Genomic DNA, 20503 nt, shown 5'->3' with positions numbered 1-20503 from the left:
TGCACCCTTTTGGTAATTGCTGCACCCTTTTGACAATTGTCGCACCCTTTCAAAAACTGCCACACCCTTTCAGAAATTGTCGTACTCTTTTGATAATTCCCGCACCCTTTCGACACTTGCTGCACCCTTTCAGCAATTCCCGCACCCTTTCAGTAATTCCCGCACCCTTTCGGTAATTCCTACACCCTTTCAAAAATGACCGTACCCTTTCAGCAATTCCCACACCCTTTTGGCACTTGTTGTTGCACTTTTTCCGCAATTTTCACACCTTCCACGCACTTGCAATACTTGCTGCACCCTTTCACAAATTCCCGCACCCTTTTCCAAATTATCAACCATTTCCACACCATTTCTCAAATTTTCGCAAGGTTTCCGCACCCCTTTCCAAATTATCCACCATTTCCGCAGCCTTTCTCAAATTTTCGCAAGGTTTCCGCACCTCTTTCCAAATTAACGACCATTTCCGCACCCTTTCTCAAATTTCTGCAAGGTTTCAAAGCACCCATTCTCTTCCCGCATCTCTTCACTGCAACCTGTTTGAAAATAAAACGCGGTTTTATAACGTATCGTTTTAAATATATCTATTATTTTCTATATATATATATATAAATCAATTATTTTATAAAAATAAAATTTAATCTATTTTTCATTACAGATAATTTAAAGAAAAACATATTATTTTTTATATATCCATTATTTTTTATATATAAGAATAAATTATTTTATAAATATTATTATTTTTTAATTTATAAATTTTATTTATTTTAGGTAATTTAATTTTAATGATTTTCGTGAAAAATAATCAATTAATCGACGAAAGGTAAGCGTTGCGTTTAAAAAATTAAATTAGGAATATTTTTGGAATAAAAAAGATGGTTTATTTAAAAAGATAAAACAAAGTAATTATTATCGAAAAATATTTAAACGAGAATACTGTTACTTATTTTAATTAATATCCCGCTCTAAAAATAAAAAAACGGTTGTAAAACTGTAAAAATAAGGCGGTGCGTAGGTGAAAAAAAAAAAAAAAAGGGTACGACAGCGAATACCGCCAACTGTCTAATACTTTGCCTTGCCTCGCTGTATGCAACATATTTACACAACCCAACTTCTCTTTTCTATCGGTCTCCTCTTCGTAACGAAAACAAACACGAACTATTTGACTCCTCTTCGTCTCTTAATTCTTCTTCACGAATCCTAACTAGACATGTCCTACGCTTATCTCTTCAAGTACATCATCATCGGCGATACTGGTAATCGTATTTTCCAATTTCAATTCACTCACTCATCAGCTTTAGGTTTTCGTTCCTTGTATTATAATCCTTTTATGATCTCATCGCAGGAGTTGGCAAATCGTGTCTTCTCTTGCAGTTCACTGACAAGCGCTTTCAGCCTGTTCATGACCTAACCATTGGTGTTGAATTTGGGGCCAGAATGATCACCATTGATAACAAACCTATTAAGCTCCAAATTTGGGACACGGTTTCTCTCTATTTTGTCGATTGTTAAATCAATTTTGATTTCGTATGTTTATTTTTTTTTCATATGTTTTGTTTCCGAATTTTTACAGGCGGGTCAAGAATCCTTCAGATCTATTACCAGGTCTTATTATAGAGGGGCTGCTGGTGCTTTACTTGTCTATGATATAACCAGGTAGGCAACCCATATTTATTGCGTATTCAATTGAATTCAAATTTTCAAAGGAAAAGTTTGAATAGTATGGAATTTCAATTTGTTGCGTTTATTTTGGTTCCATTTTGCATGGTTTTTATTATTTACTAGGCTACAAATTACAAATTTGATTGTTGTCTCTTTAGGAGGGAAACTTTTAATCACTTGGCTAGTTGGCTGGAGGATGCAAGGCAGCACGCAAATGCCAACATGACAATTATGCTTATTGGTAACAAGTGTGATCTTGCTCATAGAAGGGCTGTCAGTACAGAGGAAGGTGAGCAATTCGCCAAGGAGCATGGATTGATCTTCATGGAAGCCTCTGCAAAAACTGCTCAAAACGTGGAGGAGGTATTCTTTTATGTTGGAGAATGTTTTGTAACAAAGTTACTGTCACCTTTAAATACGGTGTTCAGATTCAATCTCTTGCTCTGTATCTCAAAATGTTCTGATTCGCAGGCTTTTATAAAAACTGCTGCAACAATTTACAAGAAGATTCAGGATGGAGTTTTTGATGTATCAAATGAGGTTGGTTTCCTTTCACTTTCTGTATCTGCCTTACATCTTGTGGGTCTGCCAAAATAAAAATTATTTTCTTGTATGATGCATGTGGCTTTGTTTGAGTTTGATGCTTTTTGGTCAGTTTGTTTTAATTTTAAGTGTTGAAGATAAAATACAATATTTTCTTCCCTTGAATATTGCTAGTACTACTATTCCTTATCAACTAAGAAAATTGTTATTATCTCATTATAGGATTTTAAATTAATACTGGTTTTGACATTACTAGTTGTGAGATTGAATTATCATCATTAGTATCCATCATTTTGCGAATAAGATTATGAAGGAGGGAAATGCTTGTCACTTGGTTTTCTATGGTCATATTATGTGAACTTTAGAGAGGAAAAGTGGGGTATGATCTTTATTTTACTGATTTTTTTGTGGATACAGAAAGCAGTTATTATCTTAGGTATATTGGGATGATAAGCTTTTACTGCCTTGCTCACCTGGTAGCAATGTTGCACCATTTTTTGAGCTAAACTTGCAATTCACAAACAAACTGATGTATTAGTAAGAGAATTTTTGTTTGAACATGTTGGTAAGAAAATATTTATATATGTAGTATTACTCTTTTCTTCCACCCTCTAAGGGACAAGAATTAGATTTGTGATGAGTGATGATTTTCAATTTCTTTGTATCCTTAGAATCTTGGATTTGTTGCTTCTAGAAATGTATGATGAATGTTGTTTCTTTCTAATACCTTGACCAAATATGGGCGGTTACTGTTTGGTAATGGTTAAAAACCAGTCAGATTCCACTTCATTGTGACATTATACAAATATCTGTGGTAGTCCAAGGAGCAATGTGAATGATCATGAGAATTCTTATTTGATTGTTAATTTACAAAAGCTTGAAATTTAATGGGACTTAGCATAATGATGATTGAATTCATACTGTTCAGTGACTCATGACATGTGCTGTTTCTTATTTTAATAATGAGAAAATGAGTAGTGCTGATGGTATTACTTATGTATAATTTTTTTTTTATTTGGGAACAGTCATATGGAATAAAGGTTGGATACGGAGGAATCCCTGGGCCATCAGGAGGGAGAGATGGGTCTTCTTCTCAAGCTGGAGGATGTTGCAGTTGAAAGTTGATACTTGATTGGAACATTGTTTATTTTTCAATTGTTTTTAACATAAATTTTATATATATATATATATATATATATATATATATGTTTCAACGTGTGATTTTGTCTGAATATTGTGCAGATTTCAGAATTATTGAGATATGTGTAAAATCTTTTTATTAATGTTTTGTGGATTTGATTGTAAATTTGAGCATACTGTTAATAGGGAGGAACAATTTATGATTTATGCATGTGTATTATTAAGCTGCAATAAAAGTAATTAGTTATTGAAAGGAAAGGATTTAATGTAATAGGTATATAATTGAAAGAATTTAAGTTGTTGGGAATTATGAATGGTAATGTAGCACAATAGAAATGCACTGATAAGAGTATTCAAATTCAAGTGCATATTAATGGAGCGCACTTCGAATATATAATCAATTATATAAATTATATATATTTATAATTATATATTAATTTATTTTTAATTTAAAATTATTTAATATTTAATATATATATATAGTTTAGGTATATAATTATATATTTAAAATTATATTCACATAATTTTTTTTTTTTATGTATTTTTCTTCTCCATTATTATATTTTGTAAGATTAGATTTGACATAGACGAGTTTAAACAATGTTTATTAAGATTGAATTAAGATCAATAATTTGAAATTTAAATTTGATTAAAAATAATTTTATTTTAAATTTAATTCAAGTTTAATAGAATTTAAATATTTGAATCAACTTAATTTTGACATGTTTTATAAAACAAGTTCAATTTATCAAAATATTGTTTGCTTTTGACTTTGCAATCAAACAATAAAGAGCTTATTTTTATTAATCAATCAATTAATCTTTTATTATCATTCCAAGCGATGTTGGATATATATCTAACTTATAGGACTAAACATCCTCATTAAAGTTTATCTTACCATCATTCATGAGGATATATAGTGATTTTGATATAGTTTGTAGCATCTTAATCTAATAAGTTATGTGACATCCTTAGGGAAATTTTACATCGGTAAAACACAAGAGAGATGTTGGATTTGTTTGTGCATCCCACATTGGTTAGGGATAAGAAAATTTGACTGGTTTAAATAGTTTGTAAGCTTCTCAAACTGTCAAGATGAGTTTTAGGTTATAAAGCCTAAAAACAAACCCATGATAGATTATGTGTCCAAAATAGACAATATGTTAATAGTAAGGTCCATTGGACCAGAGATGTTACATATGGTATCAAAGTTGTTTCATGTATCCTCTTAAGCGATGGTGAATCAAAACTCACTAAAGATTTAATTAATTCAATAGTCCGTGAACTCCTTAAACTGTTAAGACCATAAACAAAATGACATAGAAGTTTATAAGCTATTTAACTAGTCTTTTGTTATCATTACAAAATGCAACATTTTTCTTATACTTTTTTCAATGTGAACTTTGTTTATGGGTGTTACATTTAAGGATAGGAATAGGGTATGGTAAGGTTAAATACAAAAATTCACATTTTTGTTTCCGTTTTGTCCTTGATACGAAGATGATGGAAAATCTCTGTCTATTACCCATGAAAAAAGTTCCAACCCTTTTCCGTTCTCATCTTTGTGGAAAAAATTCTCTTTTCCATCCTCATGGAAAAAAACAATAAAATATGTACTAGGTTTTAGAAAGGGGATATGTCTACCCTTGTCCTCGCTTGAAACCTGACTATGGGCATTGTCCTCGTCCTCTTTTCCATTCGGGAATCTTTTTCTCATTCAAAATTGGCTAACCAAACCAAAATTTTGGTTAAGAGAAAATCATAAACCAAAATCAAAATTTAAAGATTAATCGATTTTGAATCTAGCAAAAACACTAGTTAATTGAAGCAAATTTTTAGTTTATCAGTTTTGAACCCAATTTTAGAGAGTCACCTACTTTAATATTTTTTAAAAATTGATTCGATGCTTGTTTTTGTTCAATTTTTTAAAAAGTACTTCACTTCGGTTGGTTGAATTTCATAAATAGATAACTCAGTAACCAAACTAAAAAACTGATTTTGTTAGTATTTTTGGATTACTATTCGAATTGGTTTTTCAAAGAACCTATTTTTTGGTTTGGTTTTTGATTCAAATACCAATTTGACTCGATTTATAAATTGTAAGCGAAAATAACACAAATCCAGGATCACAGGAAAAACATACCCAATTTAGAAATCTAACAATTTGATGATGATTGGTGATTTAATACACTCCTAACGGTATCTATAACACATTTTCCTAGATTTGCTTCCTCGTTTTTTATAAAATTTCTTTCAGATGATAGAGTATTCAAGAGAAAGGAGTACTGTAATTTTTGTCAGCATAAAAGTTATATCCCAATGGAAGTTACGCTAATTAATATTAAAAGGGAGAGTGACAATTATCTTTAATAACTGTCAAGGGTAGAAAGGGTATTATCACATATTATGAGTTAATATTGCTTTTGTAGCCCTAATGGATCGGGTCAACCCATCATGGGTGGACCAGATCCAATATCTCCCACTCACACATGATGAGGTGATCCGAATCATAAGACTCTTCCATAGAAATCTTATAGAACATAGCAATTTATACTGGCAAATGTGTCATGCGCTTTGCGAGCAACCTGCACTTGGAAGCTAATTTACTATGCATATGTTAGGAATAATATACTTGCTTCAACCCAAAATAAAAATAAAACATTAGTCTTGCAGTACCCCAGACTTACTCAATAACACTAGCTCCTTTTAAATCCCTCATTTATTATTGTGTTATATTTCTATATATCTATGATCAAGTCCAATCTTCTATATAAGTGACATGATCGGCCGGCCAATGGACATATATAATATATAAGTCTTCCTCTTCTATTCAAAATTTTCAATTTAAACTTAACTACTTTTTTTGTCATATTCTATAGACCGAATAATACATGACCATAAGTTCCAAGCTAAGATAACAACACTAAAAATAAATATCAAATAATAATAAAGAGTCAAAGGGTAACAATATGAGGTAATCCTCATAAAGTCTCACACAGTGAAGGAGTAGGGATTCATCATTCCACTTTTTTAAACGTTCGTCTTATTTACGCACACATGATATGAATCATGTGCTACAATGTGTATCTTTTCAAAATGTCATTACCAATATTGTACAGATCTTAGTTCAGTTGCTGCAATCAGCACCTAACCTGAGTTCTTAATCATTTCTCCAATCCTGCAGGCATCCTTATCAATTAAGAACTCACATCTATCATTCACAAGTTATTTAGACGTGGGAAATCCAAATCGGTTATTTTCAAATTCATCAAGTCATGACATCATCTTGATTAATCATCAAGGCGACATATCTAATAACTCATTTCTTAAGCAATTCTCATATTCTAAGTGCGCTCTTTTAGCAGTATCAATCTCAAAAAACATGTCTCATCTTTACACACTCTTCTTAGTGTCAAAGGCGATTGCTTGTATGAGAGAGCCAATCAAACTTGTGTGACATTACCATCTTGTTGAGTTTAAAAAAAAAGTGTATATCCATAAACACCAAGTATTCAAACACATAAATAAAATAAATTCAAATTCTTTGATGTTCTAATATTGTGTTACAAGTACAATATATACTCAACAAGTTATCTATCATATTCTACGTAAGCCAAAAAACTTAACATGTGCAAGATATACATTTCTTAAGATCGGTTTAGTTAGAGGATCAGTAATCATATTACCGATAGAAATATATTGTATCATTACTTTCTTCTTCGAAATGATGTCTCTGACAAAATTATATCTGATGTCAATATGTTTGGTTCTATTGTGGAATTTGGGATCCTTTGTGAAAGCTATCACAACTTGATTATCACAATGCATAACTATAGGATTAACTGCTGCTTTCAGTACACCCAAATTCTCAAAAAATCTTTTTAATCAAACAATTTCTTGCACAACAATAGAACATGCTACAAATTCTACTTTTATTGTGGATAAGACTGTGCACATTGGTTTCTTACTGCTCCAAGATATGGTGCCATTTTGGAGTAAGAAAGATAACCAGAAGTTGATTTGCGTTGGTCCAAATCACCACCCCAGTCGACATCTGAATAGCCAACGATATATTTTCCTTGATAGCATAAACAATAATCCATAATGTCTTTCAGATATCTCAATATTCTCTTGACAGCCTTCTAGTATTCTCTTCCTGGATTCGATTGATATCGACTAATCAATCCGACAACGAAGCATATATCGAGGCGAGTACACATCATTGCGTACATAAAACTTCAAATCGCACTTGAATAAGGTACTAGGGACATTTCATTTCTTTCTTTTTGAGTCTTTGGATACAAATCTTGGCTCAACAAATCGCTTTTTGACATAGGATTATCTACGCATTTGCAGTTTGCCATGTTGAATCGTTCTAGAATCTTTTGGATATAACGCTCTTGCGACAAAGCTAAAAGCCTCTTTGAATAATCCCTTTTGAATTTTATACTTAAAATATAATCTGTTTCACCTATATCCTTCAAGTCAAAATTTACGGATAACTAATTTTGAATGATTATCACATATTATAAATTTGTCATCAAACTTTTTTACATAAACATAGTGATCTTATTCTAACATCTTAAAATTATAAGACAATATTACCATATGAAATTTTAAGTACCATTGTTTTGATGACTGTTTTAGGCCATATATTGATTTTTGGAGTTTGAATACTTTGCGTTCTTGACCTTTTACTACAAAACCTACAGACTGATCCATATAGATTTCTTTGTCAAACTTTCCATTAAGAAAAACTGTTTTGACATACATCTGATGCAATTCTAGATCTAAGTGTGCTACTATAGCTAAAATGACATGGATTGAAGTAAACTTCACAATGGCAAAAAGGTTTCTTCATAATCAATATCTTCTTGTTGGGCATAACATTTTGCCACTAGACGAGCTTTGTATCTATCTATTGAGTCATCCGCCTTTCATTTAATTTTGAGAATCCATTTATTCCCAATGGATTTTCGACCTGACGGTAAGTCCACTAGACTCCAAACTCTGTTAATTTTCCTGGACTTCATTTTTTCCTTTAATGCTTCTTGCCAGTTTTCCTTATTGAAGGATGATAGAGCTTCTTTGATATTTTTAGGCTCATCGTCTTCAGGAGGAATAGTAATGAAAACTTCATTTTCAATTTCAAAATGTCTTTTAGGGATTCGAGAACGTTCGCTCTTACGCAATTAAAGATCTTCGCTCCCATTATCTGAAATAGGTTGGGGGCATAACCTCATTGCTCCCACTGTCTGTAACAAGTAGAGACATCGTCTTTTATGACACAACTAATGGTTGTTGAGACAAACCTTCTTCACACTCCTCTTCTGTTTCATACAGATAAAGACTTTTGTCAATATCACCTTTTTTAGGAAATTTATTTTCTATGAATGTCGCATCTCTAGATTTTATTTCAGTCATTCTTCTATCAAAGCCCTCTCCTATGAACACATATTTTTTGGAGTGTCTAGAGTATCTTATAAAGATACATTTCATGCCTTTTGGTCCTAATTTTTCGAATTTATGAAATATATCATGGATATATGCAGTAGACCTTCAAAGACATATCATATTTAATTCAAGTTTTCTACTTGTCCATAACTCATAAGGAGTAGAAGTTATTGACTTAGTGGACATAAATGTTCCACATTTTAACAATTAATCCAATCACGTCAATGTATATTCTAAACGAGAATAATTAAATTCTATCAGTCTCAGAATTCTCACAAATAATCATAATATATATTATATTATATCAACATAGAATTCAATATAATAACATATTAACAAATTAAACAAATGAGCATAAAAATAAATATAAGTATGAAATTGAAACATTTCAATGACTACGACTAACTTCTAAACTATCTTTGACTTAAGATTTGTATAATTTAAAATAGGGCATCTTAATAATCAGACGCTCTTCATATTTATAGAGATTCGATCTCCACCAATCAAATTGAGAAAAAAATATTTTCTCTATCTCTAACAATATTAGGAGTAACTTTATCTCAGATAAAGTTATTATAATGCTTGTGATAGTTAACATGCCTCGCACTTCGCTGATTTGGGAAAATAGAGAGAGATGTTTATTTTCTTATATTTATTACAATTCTGCATTTTTCAGCAAGTTGTGATTCATCCATACATTGTCAATAATTTTTGAATTTTTTGTCCTGGACAAGAATAGAAATTATTATAGTCCAATAATTTGGCAATGACCTTAGTAGTCCAAATATCCTCTCAATTTCAGTTAATTTTATGCCCTTGTCTTTTAAATCATAATATCTCTCATTCATGATGTCAAGGTGAGTGAAAAGATTGTGCACTAGATTCATCTTATAGTTCAGATAGTAGTCTTTAGTCAACATGTTCACCTATATATGACTAACAAATGGACAATAATAAATTACACATGTACAACAATATAAACAACACATGTTCACATGTTAAGCAATGTATAATTCAAAACCATGACCAAAATAACATCTAGAATTGTTCAATTCATGCATAAACAGATCACATAGAATAAAATCTGAGTTAATATAAGCGGTCATATATAAATAAAAGCATGCATGCGCTCTCAGTCACCAAAACACTGGCTCACGCGCGACAACATGCCGAAAACTATAATTCATGCGCTGTCACATGCCGGTGCAATTTCTCATGCGTCGGTCAAATATTGATGTTGATTGATCAACTATTTGACCATTGATCGATCAACATTTGACTAGTTTACCCATGGGTCAAGACCCGGGTAAGGTTGAATCCTTAACAAAGGTCTACATATGCTATATTATACAACTGCAGTTAAAACAGTTTTAAAGATAAGAGATCTTATTGATCATCCAATGCATTCCGACTCATTAGAACTCCAACACTCTTAGGGTTGGGAGAGGGTCAAATTGCATTACCCTAGTTGCATTTGATTCAAACTTTTGCTTTCTAATTGAACTCAAATTTGAGCTTGTCCAACTCAGATTAAATCCAATGACTCTTGTTCTTTCAATGAATTACTAATGGTGATTATCTTCTTAAAATAATTAATAAAATAAATAAATACAAAGTCTCCTATTAACTACCATACTATTCTTAAGCCAAACTATGCATCAGTTATAAATCAAATCCTAATTGCATATACGGTACAAATCATACTGTTAACGCAGTACTCCAAACGACACAACAATATCCCAACAATTGCTTGAGGGAATTGTTATTGTCAAAAGATTGTCTTCATCACTGAATTTGAATTCCTCATTTTTGGAATTTACAGAGCATGAAGTTGGCTTTCTACTGGAGTATGCTCCAAACCTCCCTACCCCTCTTCCTTTGATCTCTATTCTACAGCTAGTTGATGATGATGATGAATCACTAATCATCTCAACTGACTCCACTGCTCCACCAGAATTGTACATGTCCATCAGCCCAATTGGAGCAAGTTCAATCCCTTGATTGTAAACCTGTTCAAATAAATATATATGCAACCTTTCATAATCGGCCTTGTACATGGTAACAAGTTTGATAGGTTTTTTCCAGAGTTAACTGACCGACCTTTATTGGAGACACAGTCAACACATCACATTGCATTACTTTGATTGTCACATCCAAGGATTTTTGATGCGGTAATCGAATTAGACTTCCTGAAAAATTTTAAGTGGAATGAATCATCTACTATTCTTCTATTTCCATTGTTGTGAGATAAAAGTGTACCTGAGCTGAAGGAAAAAACAGCACAATCTCCAGTCCAGTGCTTCCCAGAAACTTGTTCAAAGTACTCAATATCAATAGGAGAGACCTGCCCAGAGATCTCTGAGACTATATTTGTCTCATCTGTTTTTTCCATACAATGCCAAATGCCTCCTTGGCAGTTGAAGACGCCAATGACTCCAGTACACGCATTCAAATTCCAAATTTTGAGGAGACTAATACATATAAAGATGCAGAAAATGTGATTAAGAAAGAAAACTCAAAATTTATACAATTGAAAAATGGAGGGAGATACCTCTTCCCATCCATTACTGGATCACTGAATAAACAATCGCGTGATGGCCTTCCAGGGTACTTTGCTCTAAGGATTGACCCATCAGGGAGGACAAGCCTTTTAAGTATATTGAAGTCATGCTTGCCAGGTTTATCACTGTTTTTAGATACTAGAGGATCAGTCTCTCTCGTACAAAAAGAAGAATCCGAAATCTTTTGGCTTCTTCCAAGGGAATCTTCTTACCTTACATAGACTCCACAACCTCCCACAGCTCTAGCAACAGCATGAAACTCAGCTGCATAATGGAGGCTCTGAAAGTTTTAAAAGTTGTTAATCAAAAACTGGAAGGAATAAAAGAGTAGATTTGAATGAAGAGAAGGCCATGACATACATAGAACATGTCCCAATCTGGGACAAAAACTTCACCAAGAAATATGCTGTTAAAAGCCACAGCAGCTATGTGCAGGGTCTGTGTTGTTGGATTTTTCGGGTAGTAGTCATCAGACGCTCGTGTAACAGCACATTGTTTTGAACTGCAATGAAAAAGAGTAAAATTAAATATGCTAGATCATGTTGTTAGCTTGTTTAAAACATCATAAAACTGAGATGCTTCCTAGTACTTTAGTACTGGTCCTATTTGTTGATTATTGGAGATGAAATATCTATTTCAGCGGCACATTGTAAAACATTGAAGTGCATAAATGATATACTGGTAAATGGAGTCAGTGCTCTGGCCCATGCAGCAGATGATGCTATTGTCCTGGAAGTTGGTGGCTATAGACTCTTCAAGTGCTTGTTGGAACTGTCTAGTAAGTGTGACTCTACCTCCTAAACCAGTGCTAATGGTTTCAAGAATGTTCTGAACATCAACTTTAACACCATCCACCCCCTGCGAAACAAGATACTTGTGTAGATCATTATAAAACTGAGATGCTTTAGATGGATCAATTGTACCAACTCCATACATCTCCATGGAATCCATGGCTTCATCCCTCATATTTGATAAATTCCCAGGTGACTGCATAGGGTATTTCAACTTCGGATTATACTCTTTAGTCCCTGCAGCATTTGGACCTAGGCCTCCCCAGTATCCCATCAGAGCATGCCACACATAGACGTACCTGCAAGATCAAATTTTGAATAGGAAGATTAAATCCCCTGAAGTTTGCAATTGTATAAAATAAACTTAAGCCTCAAGAGGAGAGTTATAGGAACTAGGAAGCTTACTTGAGGCCAAAAGTCTTTTTAATATCCAGAACAAAATCCTTTAAACCACTTGCCTCACTTTGGAACTTGGTGTTTTCTTTGATGCTGACTAATCTACCACCAAACCTGCAATTTGGAGGAAATAAAAGAATTGCCTCTGCCCTCTTTATAATAAGCTAGCCGAAAGATGATAACTTACTGTGACCCTTCAACAATGGGCTCCCCTTCTTTTTGGAACTCATTAAAGGTATCTTGCCATCCATCATCTATAATCAAAAACTTCGCGGGAGTGCCTCCCTTTGATAAACTGAGATTGGAAAAAATTGGGAATGTTCCCAAAAAAAAAAACCTCAAGGGCATAAAATAACTCTTTCAATGAAGTAGTTTGGGACTTATCAGACTTAAAATAATACTAAATTAATTACAGTGTTTTCCCTCATACATCTTTTAGTGTGGGTAAAAGATAAAATTGACCATAAGATTCCTCATTCTTCATGAAAAGCCACAAAAGTATTCAAACGTTTATAACATAAAACCTCTAAACCCAAGTGAACAATCATGTCAAAACCAATAGAACATTGAAATTATGGAAATTTTACTTTGTGGAAGGCGTTTCTCTGTCTTTGAGAAATCATGTACAGACTAACCTCTTTAGGCCATCTTTAATTCCTTTAGGATTCACTTCTGTATAAAAAGCATCCCAGGTGCACCAACCAAACCAATCTAAGATTCCAGGCGTCTGCATGGAAAAATTATGTATAAACACATTAATGATTCTTTTGTTTTTCTTTAAAGATTTGTATCCGACAAGTGACTGAATTTCAAGAATATTCACATGCTCAAATAGATCTTGATGGTAGGCTGACTCACCTGTTTTGTTTCCCGATATGAAAATGTTCCAAAGTACTTTTCCAATATCCTGCATTGGCCCCAATTCCAGGAAAGTGCCAATAAGTTATAAGCCCACCCATAAATGTTTTCTATTTCTCTATTGGAAGAAGAAAAAAAAAAAAGGGGGAAAGATGACATCGGAAACCAATGCAGCTAGCTTGATATGATCTCATATGACTTCATAACTAATCAGCTACTAAATATGCATAAGTGAGATGCCAATCAAACTGACAATAACGGTGCATAGTAACTTCTGAATCTATTTAACTTGCAACTTAAAGATTGCTCAGAGAGCTGACCTACTTCATAGATTCCTTCACCAAATCAAATGGATGGTCTCCAAAATTAACAAAAACTGCTTGGAGGGATTTTGAGGTAACTATTGCTGGGTCACCTATGAATGTGCACAAGAAGCAATATCAGTGGAGTGGTAAATAACAAAAACAGATAAGAGATTGAGGGTAAGTAGGTACAGAATTGTTTAATCAGTACTCTAGCCACAGTTCTATGATATCCAAAGTATATCGAATACATACCACGATTAAATCTACACTCAACTACCTTTGACTTTTGTATAATTTTATGTTATGTTCTATGGTCAAATTGTTAAGACAGAATCAACATTAAACAAAAATTTTCGGAGTTAAAACTCTTTGATTGCTTTGTCACAATGTGAAACTCTATTGTGTTTAATTTCTGAAACTTACCACTCTCAACACAAAGCTCAAGTTCATCAAATGGGTTCCCCTGCAGGCTGCTTCTAAATTCACCATCTAGCACAGGCAAGAAAAGGATATAAGAAGTAGTATCATCGGATACATCAGAAGACGGTTCTTTCCTTGCTTCAAGAAGTAGCATCTGAGTCTCAACAGGAATGTCACTTCCTGAATTCCCCATTCGCGGTATCATCCACCAAATTTTAAATCTAAATATACATAGCAATCTGACATCCCTGAATCAGACAAGAACAATCATCAAATGGAGACAATAAAAGCATAACACACAATAAAACGAGACAAAAACTTACTGAATGATTCCAAGCTTGAAAACATGTCGTGCACGGTTCTCTGAGGAAGTAGCGCCCACAAATGCTGATGTGTTGTTGTATGGAGTGACGAGCACATTATCAGGTACACCTGCCAAAACATCTTTGCCATTTATGCGGAGATTTCCATCTTTCAGGACAGGTCTTGCACTGATAAACATGGAATGCTTCCATCTGTTTTTGACATTTGAAAACAAGCTCTGCCTTTGATTGTTGGAAGTGGGTAAGAATGATGAAGACAGTGGTCGTAAATTGAGTGTAGCAGGAGCAGAGAAAATATTCATAGTATGATCAGAATTTATAAATAATTTATTTGATTGACAGTTAAAACCGTTAAAGAGGAAGTATAAGAAATGGGAATTAGCATAGACGATGTAGCAAAGATAAGTGATGTAAGTTGGTTTCCAATTGATAAAATGATGAGCTTTTAGGCTTTGCATTGCGGCCACATTTACTTTGTACGTCTATGTTTCTCTCTTTTGTCATTTTCAATCTTCTTTGGGGTTTAAATGTCCTCTCATTTTTCTCTGGACAACTCTGCCCTCACAATTAACCTCTCATTGCAACAGCAATTCAGCCATCGATGTGCACACACAATAATATAAATAGTTGTAAATTTGAACTTCCATTTCTTAATGTCTTTCACATTCTAGTAATTTTCTATCCGATATTCAACTTATTTTTTTCACTTAGAATCCTAACTGTCCCTATGGTTGAAAAAGAAAAAATAAACAAAAAGCTTAGGCATCAACTGGGGCAACTACAATGGGGCTTCTGACACAGTGTTTCCCATCTGTCCATGTTAGCCCTCCAAATAATGTATTGGTATCCGCAGCACCAGACCACTTAGCTTTCAGAGTCACCTTGAACTTCTTCTCCTCACCACTTTTTTCAAATTTTAGAATTCTTGGCTTAACAGAAACTGAGACTCCAAGTGGTTCACGGATGTGAGCTGCATATGTGGCAGGTGATCCAACATTCTTCAGTCTCCGAGTGACAGTGATTGAGCTTGAAAGACCAGAGACTGAAATTGAAGGATAGTTTAAATTGTAAAGTTTGAATGATTTGGGACATTTGTGGTGCTTTCCAACGAAACGGTGAATCTGGGTCTGGTTGTAGCCAATGCCACACAGAAAATCACAATAATCATTCACACTTGTGTCGTAGACCAATCCAGGATTCATGGCCCGATTGGGTCGAATGTGGCCAGAACCATAATTGTATGGTGTTGCCTTGTTGAAAGATCCATCAAGCATTGGATTCACAGTATTGTCCCTTGTTCTTGCTGTAAAAAGGAAATGACAAATTATCAGGATATGAAACGTAAGAAGGTCCTCAAGGATTTATTAGAAGAATTTGTAGGACTTACCAGTTGTCATGATTGCGGATTTAATTGCAGCTGGACTCCAATCAGGATAGAGCGATTTAAGAAGTCCAACAACTCCAGAAACATGTGGACATGACATAGATGTACCAGACATAGTGATGAATTTAACCCTACGCTTGTCAAAAGGTTGTTCCGAAGGGCTTACTGCATCACTGTATGCAGCTATGATATCCACTCCAGGTGCAGTAATGTCAGGCTGAAAATTTGGAAGACATTTAAGAAATGATTTTAATTCACAAGAGAATTTAAACGACAATGTCAATTGGCTTAATGGAGAGTACCTTGAGGATCTCTGCATTTATAACGTTTGGTCCTGCAGAAGAAAATGATGCCATGTAGGGAGCAGGCTTTGCACCAAACTGTGTAGCTGGGGCGGTGATGTATCCCATTGGGTCTCTATAAATAAAAAATTAATCAGAAGAAGCGTAACTTTAATTGCAGGCAGTGGCATGTAAATGTTTGTGAGAGGGAAATACTTGGAAGAATTTATATAGGCCAGGACTTCCACACTGTCTCTGTAGGTGAGTTGGGAGGCCGGGAGGACATGAGGGTCGGCAGAAATTTCATTACCGCTGGCCTTATCATTGCAAAGGATCATTCCAGCTCCACCAGCCTCCAATACTTTTTCTCCCTTCTCCACTCTTCCATTATCTCCCCTAACGCATACCACAATTTTACCCTTCACCTTTTCAGGATCCAGAGTGTTATTCTTGCAGAGTAAGCTGAATAAATTAGAGATGTCAGGAGTATCGAATAGAGATTAATAGAAATTTAAAGAATTTGTGCTTACGCTTGGTCAGCAGATGCATGGGCAGCTTTAGCCTGAGCTCCAGTAATAAGTGGATAAAATCCATTATCAGGAAGAGTTGAAGCAAGGCTTGATCCCTGGTGTTAAAACAATTTAAGAAGATTGATTATATTATATCAAATAGAAAAGTTGAAAAAAATGGGGGAAAAAGTACAAACTTTGTAGCGATTTCCATTACGGAGTTCAACAAAAGTCTGGAATTCTCGGTCTATGGTACTAGCAGCAACAGTGAGCAACCAAGGTGAAGGATTTTCAACAGTTCCAGGAAAGGGTCCAGAATTTCCAGCAGAACTAATAACAGTAATGCCGTGTTTAATGGCGTGAAATGAACCGATAGCAATTCCATCGTCAAAGTAATCGGAAGGAGTCCCTCCAAGTGAAACAGAAATAACATCAACGCCATCATGTATGGCATGATCAAAAGCTTGCATGATGTCACCATCAAAACATTGACTGCCATTAACTGGAGTCCAGCAGACCTTGTAAGTGGCAACTCTAGCCCTGGGAGAACCACCTTTCGCAGTTCCATTGCCAAACCCGAACACGCTTGCTCCTGGAACAAAGTTGCCACCTGCTGTTGATAGGGTGTGACTCCCATGCCCATTATAATCACGGGCAGACACATTATAGCCTGCTGATTTTCCTACAAATGCATCATAAGCTTTGTTGAAGTACCTTGATCCTATCAGCTTCCTGCATAAACATAACAGTTGTAAACAAATGCATCAATGATTAAAGTCAAAAACAAAAGAAAAAACATAAAAGGAGATTAAGATTATAGTTAGGGTGGTGACCTGTTGCAAGTAAACCCATCTCCGTGGTCACATTTTCCTTTCCATCTAGATGGAATAGGTCCATAACCTTCGTCACTAAAGCTTTCTGCTTCAGGCCAAACACCTGCATTTATAAACAATACATTAAGAACAAAACCAACCAAACATAAGTGATTTATAGTGCAGCATATTAAGGAGTGTTTCATACCAGTATCAAGGTTTGCCATGATGACATCTTCTCCATACTTGGCTTTCTCCCATATAGAACTAGGGTCAACAACGCCATTCTTTTCGAGTGACATAAAATCCCATGAATGAGTTGTGTGTAATTTTTTCGCTTTGTTTGGGAAAACTGACACCACATCTGGGTGTTCTGCATTGCCATTAATATATATAATAAGAAAATTTTGTTAAAAGAAGAAGGCAAATGGGAGAGATTTGAGAAAGTACATTACTTGCAATCTTGGCTGCCTCTTCCTCTTCAAGGTTGGCAGCAAAACCATTAATATGCTTATTGTATGAATAAAATATTGCATCTCTGGCTTTCTCAGTACTGCATGTCAATAATGTTCAAGTGATTAAGAAACAAACAACATATAATATAATATAATATAAATAAAAGTTGCAGATAGTAACCTTCCCAAAAAAGATGCAAGAAACTGATGATGAGAATGAGTTGCACGATGAAGATCAGCGGTTGTAACTTGAGGGCCATGATCATGCGATCCCAAGTACACTATGTAAGACTATATATCTCAAACCAATAAAAAAAACATTAAAATCCTTTAGTATATTTTAAAATTTGCTTCAAAAACAAGTTATATTACCTTCTTGATGGCAAAAGCAGGCAATGAGAAAAGATTGAAACAAAGGAAGACAACGAAAGAGAACCTTGGGAACCACATTATGTATACTGTGCGAAATATAAAATTTTTTTGATTAATAAAATAGTTGATCGATATGGTGTTATATATATATCCCTTGATTCAAGTAGGTTAGAGTCCTATTCATAGATGGATTCAATAAAACTAATTTAAATCAAATCAAAACTAAAGTAATTGGATTTGAATTGAGATTATAAAAGATAATGATAGAAAGAATTCGAATTCATATAAGAATGGGATATTATGCCTATCCGAATCTGAGTGATAATTTAATTAGAGTAAAATTTGAATGCCCATCAATGTCAAGATAGGTTGTACTTGTATTAATAATAGTATATCTTTAACAAATTCAAACCCTTAACAAAGGTCTACATATGTTATATCATACAAATGCAATTAAAACGGTTTTAAAAATAAGATATCATGTTGATCATCCAATGCATTCCGATTCATCAGAACCCCAACACTCTTAGGGTTGGGAGATGGTCAAATTGCACTACCCTAGTTGCATTTGATTCAAACTTCTACTTTCTAATTAAACTCAAATTTAAGCTTATCCAACTTAGATTAAATCCAATGACTCTTGTTCTTTCAATGAATTACTAGTGATGATTATTTTCTTAAATTAATTAATAAAAAAATAAATATGAAGTCTCCTATTAACTACCATACTATTCTTAAGCCAAGCTATGTATCAATCATAAATCAAATCCTAATTGCATATACGGTACAAATCATACTGTTAACACAGTACTCAAAACGACACAACAGTGTATGGTACAAATCATACTGTTAATGCAGTACTCAACTATATATATATATATATGCAAATGTTAAAAGCTACCAGTCATCAAACATCAGAAAAAACAAAAAGGCAATACTTTGATTTGATTCATTATTAATATATATTGAAAAGAAACACAAACATGTTTATATTCGTGGCTCTTGGCTTTCTATATATAATTAACCAGAAACATTAGGGAGCATGTTGAGCAAGCGAAGAAAAGTACTACACTAAAGTGCTTCAAAGAAGACACCATCTTGCAAAAACTGTTTTATTAATTTGCTGAGAAAGAAGCTATTCCATGATCCGAAAGAATTCGGGAAAATGCAGCAGCTAGGACTGCCAATAAAGATTTATTGAATAATGATGTAATAACGCATGTCCTTCTGATGAAATACAATAGAGGCTGTAGTTAATGGAGGACTATGAGAAGTGGGTGGTAAGGTGGAAGATATTAACGGTGTTGAGGACACAAGATGGGAGGAAGGAAGGATGGATGACGTAGAGGATATAGCTTATGTAGCGTGACATAACATGATGTGATAAGGTGATATGATGTGATGATGTGGAGTCATGTTTTTTAGTTGTATAAAGAATTTAATTAAAATTAAATTTTCTAATATTTTTGAGCTTATATAAAATTAGTTTCTTATTGTTACAAAGAGTTTTTAATGTCAAGAGTTCTGTATTAATTCTGATTTAAGTAATAGAGTCACTTAATGTCAACAGAAGATGATATCAAGACTCAACTCAACCATGTAATTGATTTTTTTTTTTTTAAATTAAAATGGGCTAAAAACAAAAAGCAACACTATGTGTACCTATATTTGAGTATATAAATAGATATACATTTATATGTATCATAATATAATTGGATGTTATTTTATTATTAATTCTAAATTGTCTAATTACATAATAACATATATAAGTGTGTATTTATTTATGTATTTAAAATAAGTACACATAATTTTAGTGAAAAAGAAAACATACTGAAAAAATTATCTCAATTAATTAAGGCCAAAGGACTATTTCCTACCCAGATTTAGATGCGATCTTAAAGTCACACCTATGAAGTTTGAAAAACCTAAAGTCCCACCCGTTGACCAATTAAGGTTAAAATTTTCCGTTAGAAATATGAGTAAAATCATTATTTCATTAATAATATTAAAAAAATATAAAATTTATTACAATTTTCTCTCTTACATTTGAAAAACTAACATTTCACCCCCATAAAGTTTTTTTAACTTTGAAAAATCACATTTCCTCCTAAAACCTTAGAATTTTCTTCTTCCCCTTTGGTAATCTGGAAATGACGAAAACGAAGCCTCTTTGTCGATGAAGAGATCTAAATCTTTACATTTACGAAGAGATTTGGGCTCTGGATCTCTTTGTCAACGAC

General features: G+C 33.6%; 3 protein-coding genes across 3 annotated transcripts; 1 reads left to right on the top strand and 2 right to left on the bottom strand.

Annotated features, from left to right (window-relative positions):
• Window positions 1–1092: 1092 nt before the first annotated feature.
• On the top strand, window positions 1093–3595 carry LOC123218298 (ras-related protein RABB1c). The gene is made up of 6 exons (XM_044639673.1): window positions 1093–1253; window positions 1343–1482; window positions 1571–1653; window positions 1818–2022; window positions 2131–2199; window positions 3228–3595. The coding sequence occupies exons 1-6, from the start codon at window positions 1208–1210 to the stop codon at window positions 3318–3320; spliced, it is 636 nt and encodes a 211-aa protein (XP_044495608.1). The 5' UTR covers window positions 1093–1207; the 3' UTR covers window positions 3321–3595.
• A 6802-nt stretch (window positions 3596–10397) lies between these two features.
• LOC123218414 (probable galactinol--sucrose galactosyltransferase 2) lies at window positions 10398–14869 on the bottom strand. The gene is made up of 14 exons (XM_044639870.1): window positions 14451–14869; window positions 14131–14375; window positions 13727–13817; window positions 13403–13451; window positions 13180–13271; window positions 12732–12839; window positions 12554–12658; window positions 12037–12447; window positions 11718–11859; window positions 11570–11637; window positions 11348–11482; window positions 11056–11267; window positions 10897–10985; window positions 10398–10805 (listed from the first exon to the last, which is right to left on the bottom strand). Exons 1-14 carry the CDS (start codon window positions 14750–14752, stop codon window positions 10503–10505), a joined length of 2352 nt encoding a protein of 783 aa, XP_044495805.1. The 5' UTR covers window positions 14753–14869; the 3' UTR covers window positions 10398–10502.
• Window positions 14870–15107: 238 nt separating this feature from the next.
• On the bottom strand, window positions 15108–18341 carry LOC123219595 (subtilisin-like protease SBT5.4). The gene is made up of 11 exons (XM_044641600.1): window positions 18264–18341; window positions 18073–18182; window positions 17892–17989; window positions 17645–17809; window positions 17458–17560; window positions 16822–17356; window positions 16646–16740; window positions 16332–16577; window positions 16137–16251; window positions 15838–16051; window positions 15108–15753 (listed from the first exon to the last, which is right to left on the bottom strand). The coding sequence occupies exons 1-11, from the start codon at window positions 18339–18341 to the stop codon at window positions 15209–15211; spliced, it is 2304 nt and encodes a 767-aa protein (XP_044497535.1). The 3' UTR covers window positions 15108–15208.
• Window positions 18342–20503: the final 2162 nt, after the last annotated feature.

This window comes from Mangifera indica, chromosome 6, assembly GCF_011075055.1.
Source record: "Mangifera indica cultivar Alphonso chromosome 6, CATAS_Mindica_2.1, whole genome shotgun sequence".
In the NCBI taxonomy this organism is placed as follows: Eukaryota; Viridiplantae; Streptophyta; class Magnoliopsida; order Sapindales; family Anacardiaceae; genus Mangifera; species Mangifera indica.
This window is presented reverse-complemented; position numbering and strand designations above follow the sequence as displayed.